This window comes from Halichoerus grypus, chromosome 15 (genome assembly GCF_964656455.1).
Source record: "Halichoerus grypus chromosome 15, mHalGry1.hap1.1, whole genome shotgun sequence".
In the NCBI taxonomy this organism is placed as follows: domain Eukaryota; kingdom Metazoa; phylum Chordata; class Mammalia; order Carnivora; family Phocidae; genus Halichoerus; species Halichoerus grypus.
The window spans coordinates 53,151,476-53,172,694 of NC_135726.1; the positions used below are offsets into that span (position 1 = coordinate 53,151,476).

General features: G+C 44.9%; 1 protein-coding gene across 1 annotated transcript; it reads left to right on the forward strand.

Moving 5' to 3' along the window:
• Window positions 1-4,301: 4,301 nt before the first annotated feature.
• ELSPBP1 (epididymal sperm binding protein 1) lies at window positions 4,302-17,160 on the forward strand. The gene is made up of 5 exons (XM_078062929.1): window positions 4,302-4,371; window positions 10,159-10,296; window positions 13,829-13,975; window positions 15,025-15,183; window positions 17,003-17,160. Exons 1-5 carry the CDS (start codon window positions 4,302-4,304, stop codon window positions 17,158-17,160), a joined length of 672 nt encoding a protein of 223 aa, XP_077919055.1.
• Window positions 17,161-21,219: the final 4,059 nt, after the last annotated feature.

A 21,219-nucleotide genomic window follows, 5' to 3' on the forward strand; every position in this document is an offset into this window, starting at 1 on the left:
AAAGTGCAAAGGTCCTGAGGTGGAAGGAAGCCTGGCCTGTGCTGGAAGCACTGAAAAGCTTAGTGTAGCTGGAGCGGATCAAAGGAGAACAAGAGTGATAAAGAATGAGCTTTGAGGGGAAAGCCGTGGTATGGACTGTGGTTGCATTTAAAAGTGATGGAGAATTGTGAATTAATGGATGCCACTTTCCCTCACTTTAATCTCTCCAGTGGCTTCCATTTGCATTTAGAATCTAAGGGAGGCTCTGCAGGGTCCTGCCCCATCCACCTCACCAAGCATCTCTCAAGCCTCACTCCTCCCTGCTCTGGCCCAGTTGTTCCTTAAATACACCTAGCTCTTTCTCGAATCCTGCCCCTTCGGCCCAGATGAGCTGCCACTGCCCCAGGCTCCCCTCATGTCTACATCCCACTCTTCCTGCAGGTCTGTTTCCGTGTCATCTTCTCAGAAGAGCTTCCCCTGGCCTTCTGACCAGAAGTCACCTTGCCCCAGTTATTCCTTATGGCAGCCTCGGTCCTCCTCCTTCGGAGCCACGATCATGAGCAAGAGTTCCGCGCTTGTCTCTGGTTTATTCCCTTCCTGTCGGTCTCCTTAGCAGACGGCCAGCCCCACGAAGGCAGGGGCCGGGCCTGTCTCATGAGCTGCTCTCGCTCATCCCCTAGCCTTGCAGACCACATACCGTGCGGACTCAGTAATATTTAAATGAATGCTTAAAAGCAAGCACCAAGAGAGGTCCGATCAGCAGCCCTGTGGACGGGACAGGGGAGAGCCTGGAGGCCAGGACATCCTTGACAGAACATGACCACTGTTTGGGGACTTTGTAGGAGCAGGAGAGACAGAGAGAAGGCGCTGGGTTCAAGAGCCCTTCAGGAAGTAGAAGCCATGGGGTTTGATGCTTGCTATCTGAGGGAGGAGAAAGCTTTACTCTTGGGGTAACAACTTGGGGGATGGGGAAGAACTGGGGGTGGGGGCCTTAGAAATAACGGAAATGTATTTCTCGTGGTTCTATTGTCCGCGAAGTTCAAGACCGTGGCACCGGCAGATTCAGGGTCTGGGGAAAACCCACTTTGTGGTAGACAATCATCTTCTCACTGAGTCTTCGCGTGGTGGAAGGGGCAAGGGGCTCTCTGGGGTCCCTTTTACAAGGGCACTAATCCTACTCATGAGGCTTCACCCTCATGACCTCATCACTCCCGAAGACCCCACCTCCTACTGCCAACACCTTGGGGGTTAAGATCCCAACATATGAATTTGGGGGAGTCACAAACATTCAGACCATAGCAAACACAGTTCAATTAAGTTGTGTGTGGGGGGCGGTGGGTGGGGATATTTGGGGCTTTATATCAGGAGCCCAGTCTTGGAATCTGAGGTGATTGAGGGGCAATCTAGATGGACATTCGCCAGGGGGCAGGTGAAAATACAGTCTTGACACTCGGAAGTGAAATTTGCCTGGAGAGGTCTGGTATGAACGATGATTTCGGCTGACATTTCTGGAGTGCTTAACACACGTGAGGCCCCACTGAAGACAGCATGGCGTAGCAGCCAAGAGCCCAGTTTCTGGAGTTAGGTTGTCAGGGTTCCGGTAGGAGCCCCCCCGCTTTCGAGGTTTGTGATCCTCAGCAAGATGCTTAAGTTCTCTGTGCCTCCACTTCCCCAAATGTGCAATGGGGCTACTACTAGGGCCCCCCACTTTCGGTTACTATCAGGATCATAATGAATTTAGAATCGTGTATAGCACTCAATGAGTATTACCTGTTATTTTTTTATGATCTCAGCGAATCATCATAACAAGTCTAAATGGTAGGTAGGATTAGTATCCCTATTTTTAAAATATATTTTATTTATTTATTTGAGAGAAAGAGGGTGAGCAGGGGAAGGGGCAGACTCCCTGCTGAGCAGGGAGCCAATATGGGGCTTAATCCTAGGACCCCGGAATCATGACCTGAGCAGAAGGCAGATGCTTAACCGACTGAGCCATCCAAGTGTCCCAGTATCCCCATTTTTTAGATGATGAAGCTAAGGCTTGGAGAATTTAAGTAACTTCTGAAGGTCACCCAGGTGGGAAATGGTAGAGTCAGGATTTCAACCAGGACCAGCTAGCCTCCACAATCAAAGGTGGGTCCAACTCCAGAGTCTGAACCACCAGTCGGAGTTAGTCATGAGCAGGTAGGCAGTGAATGAGACATCACTCAGGAAAAGCAAGTTTGGGGCATGGTGCTGTGGTTAAAAATAACAAGAGAAATCAGAAAATGCTCCCCTATGTAGCAGGAAAGCCAAGTGAAAAGGTGTGTTCTGAGACCCGGGTGCTCAGTGGCGCCACCTACCTGTTCGAGGACCTGAATCTACGGCTCTGGGATATTTTTTCCTCCCCCAACCCACCATCCAGATTTGTTGCCATCTGATGTCTCCCCTGAGCTGCCCTGATCTTTGCCTTAATTATTCATAAACAAAACCAACAATTTACAACGGAAACACACTTTTGCATCAGGATCTGCCTGGACCCTCGCGGCCTCCCCCAGGGGCAGGAATTATTAACCTACGCTCTGCAGGTGAGGGAACAAAGACCCACAGATGGGAAGTGGTTTATGGAGCTTGAGAACTCTGACACTGGTGTAGACAGGTCTGCCGTTGAACCCGAGGTCCGTCACCTACCATCTGTGGTGCTTGGATAAGTTACTTAACCTCCCATATCTTGGTTTCGCTCTTCCGTAAACAGAGCTGATCATGCCTGCTCATCGGGTCATTAGAAGGTGGCATACAGTAGGCGCTCAATAACTGGTAGCCAGCAGAAGTGGTAATAGTAACTGAGTCTCAAGACAAAAGCAGACCACTGAGTCCAACCCTGAGTTGTTGTTTCTGTGGAAAATGGCATATCTATGTGTCATTAAGGAAATGGCAGAGAGGCAAGTAGAAATTCCAGCTGGGGAGGATGGTAAATGCTGATCATTAAGGTACTTTCATATCCCGCTGGAGATGGGTATGATCCATGAGGAGGGTTTAAGGCTACGGTTAAGAACCCCATGACGAGTAGAGCCTTTGAAGCTATTTACGTGGGTTAGAATCCTGCCAATTCCTCTCTGCGTAACCAACTCAGGCAGATCACTCGGCTTCTCTGAGCCTCAGCTTCCTCATCTGTAAAATGGGATTAAAACAGCTATCATTTCATTTGTGAGAACCAAGCGGCATACTGTGTGTTGAGCGTGTAGCCTGGAATACAGTAAATGCTCAACAAATGCAACATTTCTCCTTCCCATCACACCGACCCCTCCGTAATGACAGTGTATATATTTTTTCTTTCCTGTAAGAGTAAATTACTCTTCACTGCCCTCTAGGGGTAGAAAGTAAAATGGCATGCATGACACCAAACCTGGGAGTTAGTGGAAGAAGAAGGAACCCATAGGAGCAAAATTTTTGTCTTCTGGGGCTCTGGGTGGCTCAGTCGGTTGAGCGTCTGCCTTCAGCTGGGGTCATGATCTTGAGGTCCTGGGATCTAGCCCCGTGTCAGGGTCCCTGCTCAGCGGAGAGTCTGCTTCTCCCTTTCCTTCTGCCCCTGCCCCCCACTTATGCACGCACTCTCTCTCTCTCAAATAAATAAAATCTTTTTTTTTTTTTTTTTTTAAAGATTTTATTTATTTATTTGACAGAGAGAGACACAGTGAGAGCAGGAACACAAGCAGGGGCAGTGGGAGAAGGAGAAGCAGGCTTCCCGCCGAGCAGGGAGCCCGATGCGGGACTCGATCCCAGGACCCCGGGATCATGACCTGAGCCGAAGGCAGACGCTCAACGACTGAGCCACCCAGGCGCCCATAAATAAAATCTTTTAAAAAAATTTTTGGGGCACCTGGGTCATTAAGCATCAGTCATTAAGCGTCTGCCTTCGGCTCAGGTCATGGTCCCAGGGTCCTGGGATTGAGCCCCGCATCGGGCTCCCTGTCCAGCGGGAAACCTGCTTCTCCCTCTCCCACTCCCCCTGCTTGTGTTCCCTCTCTCGCTGTGTCTCCTCTGTCAAATACATAAATAAAATCTTTTTAGAAAAAATAAAAAATAGGGGCGCCTGGGTGGCTCAGTCGGTTAAGCATCTGCTTTCGGCTCAGGTCATGATCCCAGGGTCCTGGGATCGAGCCCCGCATCGGGCTCCCTGCTCTGCGGGAAGCCTGCTTCTCCCTCTCCCACTCCCCCTGCTTGTGTTCCCTCTCTCTCTGTGTCGCTCTCTGTCAAATAAATAAATAAAATCTTAATAAATAAATAAATAAATAAATAAATTTTTTGTCTTCCTTCAGTCCAGAAAGAAGAGGCCTGTTGAGATGAACCCATGGTCCAGTTACATGTTGGGATGGACAACCTTCCTCCTCTACTCCCATGAGACAAGTGGAAGTGAGTATACTGGAAAATGATGGGGAGGATTTGGAAATTAGAAAGAGTGAATGGGTCAAAGCAAGGATTCCTGGATTCAGGTAAGGAGGAGATAGAGAATCATCTGCTTCTGGACCGCCTTGACCGCAGATAACTGAAAACAAGAAAAGCGAGACCCTGGATAAGTGGGTGGTTGCTGTAATGGACACAAGCACCTTTCATGATGCTCAGCACATGGAAGGGAAGTGCAGATATGTTAATTAAAAGGGGGGCTCTAGGGGTGCCTGGGCGGCTCAGTTGGTGATGCCTCTGACTCTGGATTTTGGCTCAGGTCTGTGAGATTGAGCCTCACGTTGGGCTCTGAGCTGGGCGTGGAGCCTGCGTGAGATTCTTTCCCTCTCCCTTGCCCCTCCCCCACCACTTGCGTGTTCACTCTCTCTCTCTCTCTCTCTCTAAAAAAAGGGGGGCGCTCTATAATTCCAATGGATTGAGTCTTCAGACTCCAACTTAGACCCTCCACTCTCTTTCTTAAATTGTGGTAAAATGCTCAGAACATAAAATTTACAATATTTACCATTTTGAAGTGCACAGTTCCATAGAAGTACATTCACATTGTTGTACAACCAATAGCCAGCACTCTTTTCAGCCTGCAAAACTAAAACTCTGTACCCATTAAACAACTTGCACCTCCCCCTCCCTTCAGCCCCGGCAACCACCCTTCTACTTTCTTTCTCCATGAATTTGACTGCTCTGATACCTCATGAAAGTGGAATCAAACAGTACTTGTCTTTTTGTGATTGGCTTATGTCACTTCGCATAATGTCCTCAAGATTCATCCATGTTGTAGCAGCTGTCAGAATTCCCTTTCCCTTTAGGGCTGAATGATATTCCACTGTATGTGTGATACACACATGTACATACCACCTTTTGTTTATCCATTCATCCACTGATGGACTTGGATGGTTTCTACATTTTGGCTATTGTGAATAACACTGCTCTAACCATTGGGTGTTACAAATACTTCTTTGAGAACCCACTTTCAATTCTTTTGGGGATATACCCAGAAAGGGAATTCCTGGGTCATATGGTAATTCTCTGTTTAATTTTTTGAGGAAATGCCATACTGTTTTCCAAAGCAGCTACACCATTTTACATTCCCATCAACAGTGCATAAGGTTCTAATTTCTCCACATCCTTGCCAACACTTGTTGTTTTCTGCTAAAAAAAAAAAAAAAAAAAAAAGTAGCCATTCTAGTGGGTGTGAGGCTACGCTCTTAATATATCTAGGAATCTAAATCAACCACCCAAAGATCGTATGGTAAGCACAGAAGCAGAACAAAGAGAGACCCTGATTATATATAGTTCACTCAAGCTAGGGTGAAACAATTCTCTACAATTAAAATCCTTTTCTGTCTGATGAGCCCTCTCCCTTGGATAGGCTCAAGAAACACTCTTTTTTTAAAAGATTTTATTTATTTATTAGTCAGAGAAAGAGAGAAAGAGAGAGAGAGAGAGAGAACATAAGGAGGGGGAGGGGCAGAGGGAGAAGCAGGCTCCCACTGAGCAGGGAACCCGATGTGGGACTCAATCCCAGGACCCTGGGATCATGACCTGAGCCGAAGGCAGAGGTTGAGCCACCCAGGAGTCCCTCAAGAAACACTCCTGTTTTCATGCCCTTGGATTCCACGAAATCCTTTTTCAATGATCACATTCTATATTCCAGAGATTCCTAATATGAGGTCACCGGGCAAGCACTAGAGTCCATGAAACCCCGGATTGGTATAAAAAAGGGTGTGTATTTATCAGGGTAGTGAGAATAGATATTGAAACAGACAAAATCCAAATTATAGCAGCTTAACACAAATCATTTTATTTCTCCTTCCTATAAAGTCCAATGAGGGTGCGTCTGGTCAGCAGGGGTCCATGCACCTTCCACCGTGGGGTTCCACCATCCCCTAGGGCTTTAGGGTGTTCTGTGGATTCTTTGCTTGGAGCTGATAGACAAGGATCAAGAGTCTGATGATCTTGGATGAGAGTTTTTTTGGCCAGGAAGTGATAGCTGTCATTTTCTCCCACTTCCACTGGCCAGAACTCACAGGATGCTTAGCTGCAAGGGAGTCTGGGAAATGTGTTTTTTAGCAGTGCATTTAGGAGGAAGATGAAGCTGGTTTTGAACACACAACAGTCTCTGCCATAGGGAGGTATGAGCATTTTCCCTGAGAGAAGGTCTGGCTTCTCAAAAGAACTGATGAGTCCCCAAAATGCTAAGAACCACAGTTTATTCAGTCAGGGAACAATACCAGCTTTTTCAGTTCTTGTCTCATTCTGGTCATACCTTCCTGAGACCACACCCACATTCCTGTGGCAAAACTTGGCATCCCTAAGTCTCCTCTGCACATATTTATAGGCTAATTTATTTGATACACATTTATTGAGTGATTCCCAAATGCCAGGCACCATGCAATGGGCCAGAAACATAGCAATAAATAAAACTCATGCTCTATAATCAGAGAGCTCACAGCAAACAGGAGTGATAGACATGTAAACAGATAACTATATTCTTTAAATATTTGGTAAGTACATTTATAGAGATTGACTCAGAGTATTATAAGAGTGCAGAAGAGTATTGATCCAGACTGAATCAGGTTGTATGGTTGAGTAATGGGGAGTAAGGCTAGGAAGAAAGAAAAGAGCAGGATGAAGGGCATGAGCCAAACGCCAAAGACAAGAAAGAGCATGGAGGAAGGTCGAGGAAATGTTAATCAGGCAGTGAGAACAGAGAGGTCAGCAGGTCCCAGATTATGGAGGATTTTAACCCAGTTAAGAAGATTAGACCATCTGCTGGATTACTTTGCAGATGGCTAATAGTATCTATTATGTGTTGGTTCTTACTAACAACTCCCAAGAATAATCTTAATCCTGTGTCAAGGGGGCATCTGCCTGCCCTCCCAGCATTGTACATACCAGTGGAGTCCATGACTGAGAATCATTGATGACGATGATGACGGTGATGGTGATGATTGCTAACATTTGTTGAGTAGCAGTCATGTTCCAGGTACTCTTCTAAGCACTTTCCAGATATTAACTGGTTTCAGCTTTATAAAACCAAGACCAGAAAGTTCTGAGACTCAGAGGTGGACCACGCAATGTGACTTAAGGGCCCCTACTTGCATCAACCCATTGGTGAAACTCAAAGCTGGAGGTCTGCCTTTTCCACCCTCTCCCAGTACATCCTTCATTCACCCTTATGGTGGCTTAGGTCAGATTATACAGGGTAGGAATCTGATCCAGAAGAGATGGGGGTACAAGGTTGAAGATAGAGAAGATGTCTTATTCATCTGTATTGGTAACAGACTAACTATCCCCAAATGTCAGTGGCTGAACTCAGTAGAGTTCACGTCAAACTCATCTAGCACTTCAATGTGGATGTTTGGTGGGAAGCCTTTTTGTTGTGATTCAGAGACGCAGGACCCTTCCGTATCATGGCTCCCCCATCCCCTAGAGCCTCAGTGTTCTCTGCAGGGTCCTCTTTATTTGAGTTTCTCAACCTGGGCACTATTGACATTTGGGGCCAGATGATTTTGTTCTGGAACCTGTGCATGGTAAAATGTTTAGCAACATCCCCAGCCTCTGCCCAGTAGATCCCAGGAGCACAGCTACCAGCTCCCCCTTCTCCCAGTTGTAACAACCAATATTTCTCCAAACATTGTCTATTGTCCCCTTCTCCTTGAGAACCACAGCTCTATATCCAGCTGGCAGAGGAAGAAAGGAGCATGGAGGTTTGCTTGGGACTTTTCTGAGCAAGGAAATGGAGAACATGATTTCTACCCACATTCCATGGGTTGTAACTGAGTCACGCGGCCCCACCTAACTATAAGAGAGGCCAAAAAATGGGTTTGAGCTAGGAGCCCGGAAAGAAAAAGAAGATAGGTTTTAGTGAGTCCATGGAAGCTTTGCCTCACCATGTTTGGAACATGAGCATGCACGTGCACGCACACACACACACACACACACACACATCCGTGTGTGCAAGCACATAAATAACCTATCAGAATGTCTTAGTCATAGTAAGCCTTCATTATATCTTTGAAGGAGGGAGAAAGGGAAGGGAGGAGGGAATGACAGGATGAAGGCAAAGAGAAAAGCTATGATCCTGGACCATTAGATATAAAATTCTAGTTCTCATTCTAGTTCTGCTCAAAAAAAAAAAAAAAAAAAAAAGGCATTAAGTTGAAATGATTCCTTATCTTACATGGGTCTTCACTTCCTTCTCCATGAAGAATTTGGGCTAGAATAGAATTTCTTAAGATGTGTTTCAGGGACCATTAGTCTCCAAAGCTCTCAAGGAATGCGAGGAAAAGGACGATTCAATATACTCCATACTCCTGCTAATTCAATTCTCATTTGCATATTGACCCTTTTGATGAGTCCTTCATTAAAGAAGCCCATTTATCTTTTTTTATGTGGTATTTTCTGAACTTATATCTTCATTCTGTCAATTCTTTCTTTTTTTTTTTTTTAAGATTTTATTTATTTATTTGACAGAGAGATAGAGCCAGAGAGCACAGGTGGAGAGAATGGCAGAGGGAGAGGGAGAAGCAGGCTCCCCACTTGAGCAGGGAGCCCGATGCGGGGCTCGATCCCAGGACCCCGGGATCATGACCTGAGCCGAAGGCAGACGCTTAACCATCTGAGTCACCCAGGAGCCCCCTGTCAGTTCTTTCTTAAGCATCTACTATGAGCAAGTCACTATTCTAGTTTCCGAGGATACACTGTGTCAAAGACAAAGTCCCTGTCCTCACACTGAGGAATGCAAAGGCCAAGGGTTGCATTTCTCCAACTTCACTCATCCGAGTACCACCCCCTCAGTATTTGCCACATCTGCACATCACCAGCAATATCATTTGCTCGACCTTCTTCTTTAGATGTGATCTCTTCTTCACTTTAACACCCTTATTTTAAAGAATAGTTAACATCAGCTCTGTAATCTGTAAAAATGCTACTACTTGCCATAAATAGAAATTGCAAACAAAAATAAATACTATGAAAACAAAATCCTATTATTACATTCTACTAGATGCTATTGTCCCAATAAGGCTTTGAGCCTGAGTCCTGCCCTCTTTTTGTTGTTGTTGTTAAAAAGGGAGATTATTAAGAATTAGAGACATGGTAGAGAAATACTAGCATTAAAATGAAGCTTTCTGGGCGCCTGGGTGGCTCAGTTGGTTAAGCGACTGCCTTCGGCTCAGGTCGTGATCCTGGAGTCCCGGGATCGAGTCCCGCATCGGGCTCCCTGCTCAGCAGGGAGTCTGCTTCTCCCTCTGACCCTCCTCCCTCACATGCTCTCTGTCTCTCATTCTCTCTCTCTCAGATGAATAAATAAAATCTTTAAAAAAAAATAAAATAAAATAAAATAAAATGAAGCTTTCTTTTTTGTGTCATCAGAAAGATTGAAAAGAGCATTGCAAAATGCAATTGCTTTTCAGAATTATTTAATGTGTGTCCTTTCATTACCTACTGTGATCTCATGACCTTTACCAAATGTGTTTTCTGTGACGTTGACGGTGCTCTGATGGTCTGGAAGAAAACTTTATCCTTGTTGCGTTCATGGTTTATGAGACCCCTTCCCTGTACTCTTGGTCTCAAAATAAACTGGACATGCCCTTGTACGTCACGAGAAAGCTGGATGCTAAGACTCCACGTGTTGCCTTCAGACCCCCCCGCCCCCGCCATGAGAACCAAACCAAGACTCATCCTTGGCTCATTCAATGTGACTAAGCCCCTCCGTTTTGTCTCTCTGTCTTCCAGATCAGAAAGATTCATGTGTCTTTCCCTTCACCTACAAGGGGTCTTCTTACTTTTCTTGCATCAAAACCAATAGCCTCTCCCCTTGGTGTGCAACCAGAGCCATTTATGATGGGCAGTGGAAGTACTGCATGGCGGATGGTGAGTGGCACCATGCTGTCCCCTCAGCAGCCCTCCTCAAATGATGGGTCACAAAAGAAAATGTGTGGATTTGTATAATATGATATTTTTGTTTTTTGTGGTTTTTTAAATATTTAATTTATTTATTTGACAGAGAGAGACTCGGCGAGAAAGGGAACACAAGCAGGGGGAGTGGGAGAGGGAGAAGCAGGCTTCCCGCTGAGCAGGGAGCCCGATGCGGGGCTCGATCCCAGGACCCTGGGATCATGACCTGAGCCTAAGGCAGCCACTTAACTGACTGAGCCACCCAGGTGCCCCAATATGATCATATTTTTGAAGACAAGTTATGATATATGTGTGTGCGCATAGAAATGCTGCAGGAGGGCTAAACACTGAATACTAGTAATGGACAATAATGTTAACAACAGTAGTGTTGAAAATGGTGTTCTCTGACCCACCATATTTTTTGTCTCTTTCTTGATTTTCTAAATTGATAAAGAAAAACAGAAACAGTATAACAGAGAAGGGATTTGAGAGACTCTGTTTACTTTTTTCTCAAAGTCCAAGACATTTTTGCAATTGTATGATTTCTACCTTTTGTGCACAAAAGGCATTTTGTTTTAACCAATACCCTATTGTTGGACATTTTAATTGTTCCTACTACTAACCGGCTTTTGAATATTTAGGACTTACTTTTCCCTCTTACCACTGTTCTTGACTCCCTTAGATCAAATTCTCCCTTTGACAATAAATATAACATCCCTTTTACTATCCTGAAATAAAATTTATAAAGAACATTACCTATTCTAAATTCATAATTTCAAAATAAATCAACGTAATTCCATAACTGCAGTATAGAAGTAAAATGAAGCAAATTGATAATAAAATAATTAAGCACACATGATCATAACTAACCTAAAAGATATTAAAAAGTGGCCAGATGCTTGTACCTCCAAGCAGAATCTCTTTGATTGTAAGAGCTAACAATGACTACAAAGAAGCCCCATTACACTGAAAAAAAACAAACCAAACCTGGAAGCAATACTATCTCTGATTGAAAATATCGCTCCAGTTCAAACAATGTAAATCAGGATCAACTGGTTGAAACTGAATCTGAAAATTAGAGTGTTTTTTTTTAATTCTGGAAAAGAGGTCCCCGAACATGCGTAAGATATACAAAAGGGGACAAAACTCTGCCAAAAGTGCATATACTAGACACAATTATGGCCTAGAGAGTCAACAACCTGCATTTGATTAAACCTCCTTCAGCCATATCACTGAGGGCTCCTGAATAGATGAAGGTATGCTTTTTGCATCTCCTCCCTCGGTTCTGGCTCCTGAACCAAATACTGCTCTTTGGACTGGCGGGTATCATACTACTTGTGAATAGCTTTAACATCTTAGCCTTACCCTTACCCTGACGTCTTCCCCTTACACAGCAGTGGAGAAGTGGTTTTCCATGGCTATTTCCAAGTAATGCCTCACAGGACACAGGACGCTTCTCCTCGTGAGTGGAATAGCGATATCAGAAACAGGTGTCCATGTCAATCCCTAACAATGCTAGCTTACGATATTCATATCACTTAGACAAATGCTACTGTGCAGAGGCTTTTCTGCTCATTTGCATGCTCCCTCAATAAAGACAAGGTGCCACCACTGTGTAAATCAGAAAAACAGAGTCATCCCTAATTCTTTCCTTCCCACCCTGCATGTAACCCACCAACTAGACTTAATTTTGCCTTCAAAATAGATCCTAGCTTCAGCTTCTGGGAAGAACCTGCTTCCTCTGCTTCCATCCTTCTCCAAATCACCATCAACTCTGCCTGCCAAAATTTGCTAACTGGTCTCCCCAAATCCCCCTCACCTCCCTCCAACTGATTCTCCACACTTCAGTCAAAGAAACTTTTTTGGAATGTGAAGTCAGGCAATGCTACTTCCCTGCTCGTGTCCCTCTGGCTCACCTGCACACTTAGAAGAATATCCTGACCCCCGGATAGCCAATGCAATACTGAGAGAGAAAAACAAAGCAGGAGATACCACACTTCTGATTTCAGACTATATTACAAAACTATAGTAATAAAAACAATATGGCATAGGCATAAAAACAGACACATGGATCAATGGAACAGAATTGAGAGTCCAGAAATAAACTAAGGCATATATGGTCAATTAATTTATGACAAAGGAGCCAAGAATATGTAATGGGGAAAGGACAATCTCTTCATTAAGTGGCGTTGGGAAAACTGTACAACCACATGCAAAAGAATGAAACTGGACCCCAATCTTACACCATACACAAAAGTCAACTCAAAATGATTGAAAACTTGAACATAAGATGTGAAACCACAGAACTCCTATAAGAAAACATGGGAGTAAGCTGTGAGACATCAGTTTTGGCAATGATTTTTTGGATTTGACACCAAAATCAAAGGCAACAAAAGCAAAAATAAACAAGTGGGACTACATCAAACTACAAAGCTTCTGTATAGCAAAAGAAACCATCAATAAAATGAAGAATCAACCATGGAATGGGAGAAAATATTTGCAAATCATGTATCTGATAAGGGGTTAATATCTGAAATATCCAAGAGAACTCCTACAACTCAATAGGAAGAAGAAGGAGGAGGAGGAGGAGAAGGGGAGGGGAGAGGAGGAGGAGACCTCTCACCTTGGTCTGCAAAGCTCTACATGACATTGCCCTTTCTATCCTCATCTTCTTCCACTCCCTTCCTTGCCTGCTGAGATCCAGCTACACTAATTGTCATTCTTCTTGAATATTCTGAACTCCTTCCTGTCTTTGAACTCTTCACACTTTCATTCCCTCTGCCTGAACCTCAATTCCCCCCAATTTTTGCATGGCTGGCTTCTCCACATTGGGAGAACCTCTTCTCAAATGCCACCTGCTCAAGGAAGACTTCCTTCATCCCTTCGTCTATGAAAACCCCTCCATCATTTCCAAATGACCCTGACTCCCTCACTTAGTGTGAGTAAATCCACCCACTATAAACATAATGTCCAAAACTATATTTGTAGTACTACATTTGTGGTGGAAAATTCAATCTATCTATGGAAGTTGCAATAAGGCACCAACACCTAGATGATAATTTTATTGTATTTGACTTCTCTGACATTTGACATTTTTTTTTTTTGTAATGGCAACATCTTTTGTATGTCAAGGTCTTCACTTCATCTGTTGGTCATAAACCATCAAAATTCTTTGTCTTGATTTGATTCCTATATGTCTTCTGCTGATTCTAAGAGATTCGTTTTTAAGACACAGTGAAGTATGTTGTTTGTTTGTGCAGCATGTGGGGGCACCATGGTTGAGATTGGGAACTCTGTTGGGGAAGTTTTGAGGGTGAAAGTACAGGAAAAGGCTTTCTTTATGAAATGCTTGATGAAATGAATGAATAAAATCTCTTCCAGACTTGAAGCTTGTCCTGTACTTTGGTGGCTAATGGATGGATGGATGGATGGATGGATGGATGATTAAATGACTGTCCCATGAATGGCTGGAGAAAGTCAAACCACTCACGGGCTCCTTTCTGTACAGATTACCCACGATGCATCTTCCCCTTCGTCTATCGAGGAAGGTCCCATAACAGCTGCATCATGGAGGGCAGCTTCCTTGGAAGGCTGTGGTGTTCCGTCACCTCCAGCTTTGATGAGAAGCAGCAGTGGAAATACTGTGAAACCAATGGTGAGGCACTAGAGCAGGGATGGGGTGTTTGGTGGGAAGGAAGGGAGATAGCAATGATCCTACTGAGGAGACGATGGCACAGGGGAGAGCAGATCAATGGGAGTAATACTTCTAGGAATCAAGGGTCTTCTTGGAGAATACATTAGGACAACCACAGGAGACAGGAATGTCCTGAGACCAGGTTCCCCCGAGTCCCCATTGTCAGCATGGAAAATCCAGTTGTCCTAAGAACCAGAACCATGGGTTGTAGTCCTGATATTGGTTTTCAAGTATTTCTGTTGCCAGAATTGTCAATAAGCGGATTCACCAAGTGCTGGACCCTTCCTTAACATTTCATCTTAATAACCTCTTCACTTCTTAATGACCTCCATTCATTCTAGAGCCCTCTCTGTATTAGACTCTGATCCAGGACCTCTATATATAACCTCCCATTGAATCTTTCCATGGAAGCTCTATGAGATGCTATTTTTTTCCCTAGTCAATAAATGGTCACAGTAAAATTAAGTCCTGCCCAAAGTCACACTCCTAGGTGATGTCGGAGTTAGGATTTGAATTCAAGTCCATATGGCTCTGATGCCCATGCTTTCTCACTAAGTAGTGTTGCCTCCATAGAGATGAAGATTCACGTGAGGCACCTATCCATGAGCACACTTATTCCTGTATAAAATCTTAATTATGTTCTTCCCTTGGCACTCAAAAAATCCTAATCCCATATAAAACCTTAATTTTATCTTTGCCCTAGCTATCCATCACTTGTGTCCTTAACCCTACCAAACTTATCCTTAAATCTCACAATAACTCTGTTGATGAAGCCTGTGGAACACAAAAGCCTTTGTTCAGGTAGACAGTAACTGTGTGGTCATTGACAGTTTGGGTTCTCACTTGTATGCAAAGTGGACATAATAACATCACCAGGAACTTGACTGGGCACGTTCAATGTTATGTTGCCTTTCATGAGATAAGACATGGCGCCTAGTTCATGTGTGATAAATGGAAGCTCTTTTCGTTGTCTCTTCTTGTCCCTGTGACCTTTCCATGATTATTTTCAGAGTATGGGGGAAATTCTTTCAGCAAGCCCTGCATCTTCCCCTCCATCTACAGAAATAGCACCATCTTTGAGTGCCTTGAAGATGAAAGCAACAAGTTCTGGTGCCCAACCACCGAGAACATGGATGAGGATGGAAAGTGGAGCCTCTGTGCTGACACTAGTAATCCGGGGAAGGGGACTGGGTGGACACGGGTGGATTCCTTCATTCATTTACTCAGCAAACACCTGCTCCAGCCCTACTGTGTGCCAGACACCGTGCTGGGATGTGGGCATATGGTGATGAGTAATGCAGGCTCTCTTCCTCATGGATCTGATGAGCAAAGGGCATAAATAATGCGACTGTGTGATGGGCAAAATACAGGCTCCTTAAGATCCAAGAGAAAGAGGTCAGTATAAGATTTTCAAAATGTGAAACACCAAATACTTGTTTGTACAAACAGAGTAAGCACGTGTTAAGGTTTAAAAAAAATCTGGGGTGCCTGGGTGGCTCATTTGGTTAAGTATCAAACCCTTGATTTCATCTCAGGTCTTGATCTTAGGGTCATGAGATCAAGCCCTGCATTGGGCTCCACGCTGGGCATGGAGCCTACTTAAAGAAAAAAATCTATTAATAAGGGAACTAGAAGGATAGGTAAGCCAATTCAGGGGACATTATAAGAAATACATGAAATCAGTGAAGAGAAGAATATTGAGCGCAAGCAAGATTGTTAAGTTAGCCACAAAATCCATTAACATCTAAAGGGCAATCAAATCTTTGTGGTTATCTTGTCTACCAGACAGAAATTATTGGCATCTCTGTTGAACAAAAATCATTCACGATGTATCAGTCTTCTACAAGTTCCAGAGTTGGGGCCTCCAATCAACAGCAGGTAGTAAGTCAGACAAAGTTCTATTTCCCTAGAGCAGGGGTCTGTGAACCCCATCCTGCTATGGGCCACATCTGGACCAATGTTTCTTTTGGCCCCTAACCTAAGAATCGTTTTTACATTTTTATATTGTTGAAAAAATTCTGAAGAATGATCATATTTTGTGACAGACAAAAATTATATGAAATTCATATCTTAGGGCCCATATATAAAGACTGTATGAGGCATGAAGCTGAAAACACCTACCATCTGGCCCTTTCTAGAAAAAGTTTGCTGCCACTGAGCTAGAGAATCAGGTGACCCTTAGGGATTGTTTAGACAATGCTCTAGGAGGACATGAAAAGGTCATGTGGCAATCTTTTGGTGCCATTGCGTGTTTTGGATAATTTTGTTAACAAAGGAGAACAAACGTAGATTTGGTGGATGATCAGGGCAGAAGCCCTCAAGGAAGGAAAATAGAACATTTCTCTGTAAATATATTATACTATTTTCCCATAAAGCACATCCCAGAGCGCCTGCACTTCAGCACTGTGGACAGCTCTTCAGCACTGCACTTGGGCATTTTAAACACTTGTCCACAGCACGAGAGTTGCATGGAGAAGGCAGGGTGCAGCCTTGCTGGGCTTCAGCTAGGAACATGGGTGCTGTGTGTCCACACATGGCCGCAGAAGCCCCACCAGTATTGATTTGGGTTCCAAATAAATTTTAGCAAGCGGCGAATTCACACATTGAGGATCTGTGAGTAAAGAGGAGCCCCTGTAATATGTCCTCTCCATGCTTCCCACTCCACTCCCTGGTTCCCCTGGTGACATGACGTTGTCCTTCTGTCTCCCACTGCCAGGAACCCTTGTGCTTTCACTCTGCCCTTGTTCCCCATTCCACACCCCATTGAGCTAAACGCAACAAGCTTCCCAGGGAAGAAAATCTCTATGATATTTAGGATTAGGTCAGCATTTATCTCCACTAATGGGAACCTCTGAGCAGTGGCCAAACAACACACCCACAGGCATTGTGGACCCAATTTTGATTTTAGGGTGGGCTCTGAAGCCTAAGCCTTCACCATAGCGTAAAGGCACAGGGGTAACCACTGTCTTAACCCCTTCTTCTCCCTAGGAATTTCCTCCTTGGTTCCTGGCTTTCCCTGCCACTTCCCATTCAACTATAAAAACAAGAATTATTTTAACTGTACTGACAAAGGCACAAAGCAGAACCTTACGTGGTGCGCAACCTCTTACAACTATGACCGGGACCACACCTGGGTGTATTGCTGATGCAAAGGTGAGATGCGTAACATACCCGGGGCAATGCTGTGTCCTTCCAGCGGGGTGAGCTCCACGTCCCAGAGATGAGGTGAAGTGGGGGTGGGGGGGGGAGACTAGGACAGCTTCCCAAATTAGAAGGAGGTGGACGAACTCTTTCAGACCCAGAAAGGTATCTTGCCAAGTTTTAGGTCCACGAGGTCTTGGGTGTGCAAGATAAGAAAATGGAATTTCTCAAACTGGAACGTAAGAAGAAAAGATGAGCTTGAGAGGAGACCACCAGGATTTCTCTGGTCCCCAGAGGACATGGCACCAGGTTGTTGATCTGCTACACCCATCACTGAATAGCCAGAGGAGGAAAAGGTGGGGGTCACTTCTGCTCTCCATCGTGTGGGTCCCTCCCCCACCTCCACACATAAGTCTTCAACTCTCTGCAGGACCAACCTCACTCCCCCTTCCAGCCCTTTCCTCTGCCTTCAATATTCTTAGGCCAGTGGAAACTCTCCAGACCCCCTGCATGGGTCCACTGGCCTAATCACTCGGTGGTTCTGGGATTTAAACACAAACAGAAGCCCTTTCATCAGATGTGTGGATGGGGTGTTTCTAGAAATATTTGCCCTTACGAGGCATGTGGCTTATGGGTGACACCAAAATTAGTGACCCCTCCTGAATTTTGGCTTGGCCATGAAAATTATCTTCCCAGAACAGAGGAGAGGCAAAGGAGTGGGCTTGGGGCTCTGGGTACCATCTTAACAGTGTGGATATTTAAAAACACCCACAAGCTGGTGTGCCTGGGTGGCTCAGCCAGTTAAGCGTCTCTTGATTTTGGCTTGAGTCATGATCTCAGGGTCGTGGGATCAAGCCTCGAGTCAGGCTCCATGCTGAGCACAGAGTCTGCTCATGATTCTCTCCCTCTCCCTCCCCCTCACCCCCCACTTGCACACACACTCTCTCTCTCTAAAACAAAGCCAAAACCAAAACCAAAAATACCCACGAGTCATCCCCAGGCTGTGGCTAGAATGGAGAACATTTTTAGTGCCCTACCTCTGACTCCTGTCCACCAGAGCACAACTATCTTCTTCGGATCCCTCTTCCACCAAACCTATTAGTAGAGGTGAAGTTCAGGTGCTCATGGTCAGTGGCTTCCAGCCCCGTGAGCCAGGTGAGGGGCAACGGTGTCTAACCCCTCCTGGCTCTGCTGCCTCATCTTCTGATTCAGTCTCGAAACCCAATACAATACTTCTGTATTCACATTACATTTTGAGTCAGTGCATACCTATTACCTGAATGCTGGCTTATGATTCTATTTTCCAGGGGAGGACAAATATCTTCAGAGGAAGATGGACATACCAAGTTTAGAACCTGCTTCGTCTTTTTCATTGAGTCTTTCAAGTTTAATCGCTTTTAGAAACACCTTGTCCGCCATTTTGCTTAATCACTTGGTCCTTTGTGAAGAACAGAGGGGAAATGTGGCATAACCACCAATAAAGGAGCCCACAGTTAACCCCGGGGCTGCCCTTTGTGCTTCCTGGAATGAGAGATATGGTGAGGGACTGGAATGTGTGGTGAAGGAAGCATTGGTGACTGGGTTGGTGAGTCTCATGGAGGGAGGTCAGATTCTTAGCCCAGGGGCCCTTGGAAGTTAACTGCAGCCTGCTATCTCTTTCTGGGAACCCATAGATTTGGGTGGAGCATTTATAGATACTTGTTAAATCATTAATAAATAAATTAGTAAGTAAACAGAAGGTAGAAAATTCATTGCACTTGATGTAATGAGCACTGGGTATTATATGCAACTGACAAATCACGGCATTCTACCCCTGAAACTAATAATACAGTATATGTTAACTAAATTGAATTTAAATAAAGAATTTAAAAAAAAGAAAATTCATTGCAAGACTACCTTGACTATTCCTTCCCCATGCCCGTGGCAGACATCAGTAATTGATTACAGAATCGGCTTCCCTGTGAGCCCAGATGCATCCTCATGTTGTTCTTCTCCTCCTTCTCCCCCTGCCCACTCTCCCCCACCCCTCCTCTCTCATAAAACACTGAGCAACTGCTACCACTATCCCACACTGCACGCAGGCATCAGGGATAGATTTAACCATTCAACCACACTTGGTACCAATATGATTGTCTAAAATGATGTTGCATAGACATTTGAGAAGCCCAACGATCTCATTCCACTATAGCTCAAGAACAACCAAATGATCAATCCTCCCTTAATCACATACAAACACGCCACAGGAAACCTGGCTCTCCTGCCCCCTGTTTCCACGTGTGCCCCCCCCCATTGTCTCCAGCCTTCCCTCACACACTTCCTACCACTGCCCCCTCACTCAGTACACTCCAGCCACTGCCCTATTCCTGACTCCAGCCTCTGTGCCTTGCTTGTGTGGAATCCCCTTCTCCTTGACCTCCTGAAGTCATTCATAAAATCATTGTCGATAAAATGTTAACTTCATAAAATAAAAATAAAATTCAGTTTCTCAGCCTCACTCACCACATTTAAAACTCAGTAGCCACATGTGGCAAGTGGCTACCATAATAGTGCAGATCTAGAACATTCCATCATCACAGAAGATCCCGCTGGATTATGTGGCTCTAGAATACAAGCTCCTTGAGGTCAAGTACCTTATCATTGCTCTAGTTCCATCACCTGAAATAATGCCTGGCATAGAGCAGGGACTCAGCAAATATCATGTTGAATAGGTGAGTAGTGAGTGAGTGGGATGGACAGATGGACAGGTATATGGATGGAATGAGATGGAGCTGAGACAGGAGGCAGAAGCCATATTTTAAAGGATGATCTGGATTATGTCACTCCTCTGCTCAAAATCCTCCAAGGTCCTCAGACTGGCCTCTAAACATGCACGGTTTAACCCCTGATCCACCACCTACCCCTGTCCAGCCACCATGGCCTCTCACCATTCCTCCACCACAGTCAACGACATTCCTGCCTCAGGGCCTTTGCATTCACCCTACACTATGTTGGAAGTGCTCTTCCCCTGGATATGCCCCTGGTGCTCAGTAGACTCCCTGATGCCCCTATGTGTAATGGGGACTCCTCCTCATTCTCAGACCCCTTAAACCAGTTTCCTGCTCCATTTTTCTCCATATCTCTTACCATCTTCTACCATACTCATGTATTTTGTTCCATGTCTGTCTCCTCCCTTTATAATGTAAGCTCCCAGGAGGCAGGGATCCGTGTATTTCACTCACCGAGGGAGCCCCATGTTTGGAAGTGTGCCCACAGCAAGCACTTCATACGTCGCTGTTGAATAAATGAAGTGCAGGAGGGAAGGAAGACAGGAAGGAAGGAAAGAAGACAGGAAAGAAGGAAGGAAGACAGAAAGGAAGGAAGGAAGACAGGAAGGAAGGAAGGAAGGAAGGAAGGAAGGAAGGAAGGAAGGAAGGGAGGGAGGGAGGGAGGGAAAGAGGAAGGAAGGGAGGAAGGGCAAAAGGAAATTTTAATTTTCATTTTCATTTTATGAAACAAGGTTATTGAACCTGATGACCCTTTGTATACATCTACTTAGTGGGTTTCAAACGTGCGAAAAACCTGGCAGAAAGTGGGACATGAATCCTGTACTTCAGGGACCTTGTGTTCCTGGAGCATCCTGCCTGCAGACGGAGGTGAGGAGCAAGAGACCCTCCCATTTCAGGGCGCAGGTCAGCGTCAGGGTGTGAGGGCTGGCACAATGTCCCCCCTAACAGAGGCTATCTCCCAGAGTGCCCAGGGCGGACACACAGGGGGGCTGGGGTTCCCAGGAACGGTTTCCACACCACCTGGCTGAGCTGAGAATTTGAGAACTCCTTGTCCTCCCTCTCTTTACATGATGATATTTTGCAGGGGATTAACCTCCCCCCTTCCAGGGATCAGCTTGCTCTAAACCCTGGTAATCCAGATTTATGATTTAATTCAGTGGCCTGAGTATCTTACACAAGGAAAAGGAAGTAGGAGACCGGAGGGAAAAAATAGACCGAGCTTCCGGGAAATCAACAAAACGGGCTAAGCTCACTTTGGAAGCCTCTTTAATTAACCATTTCCAAGCCCAGTCTTATCAG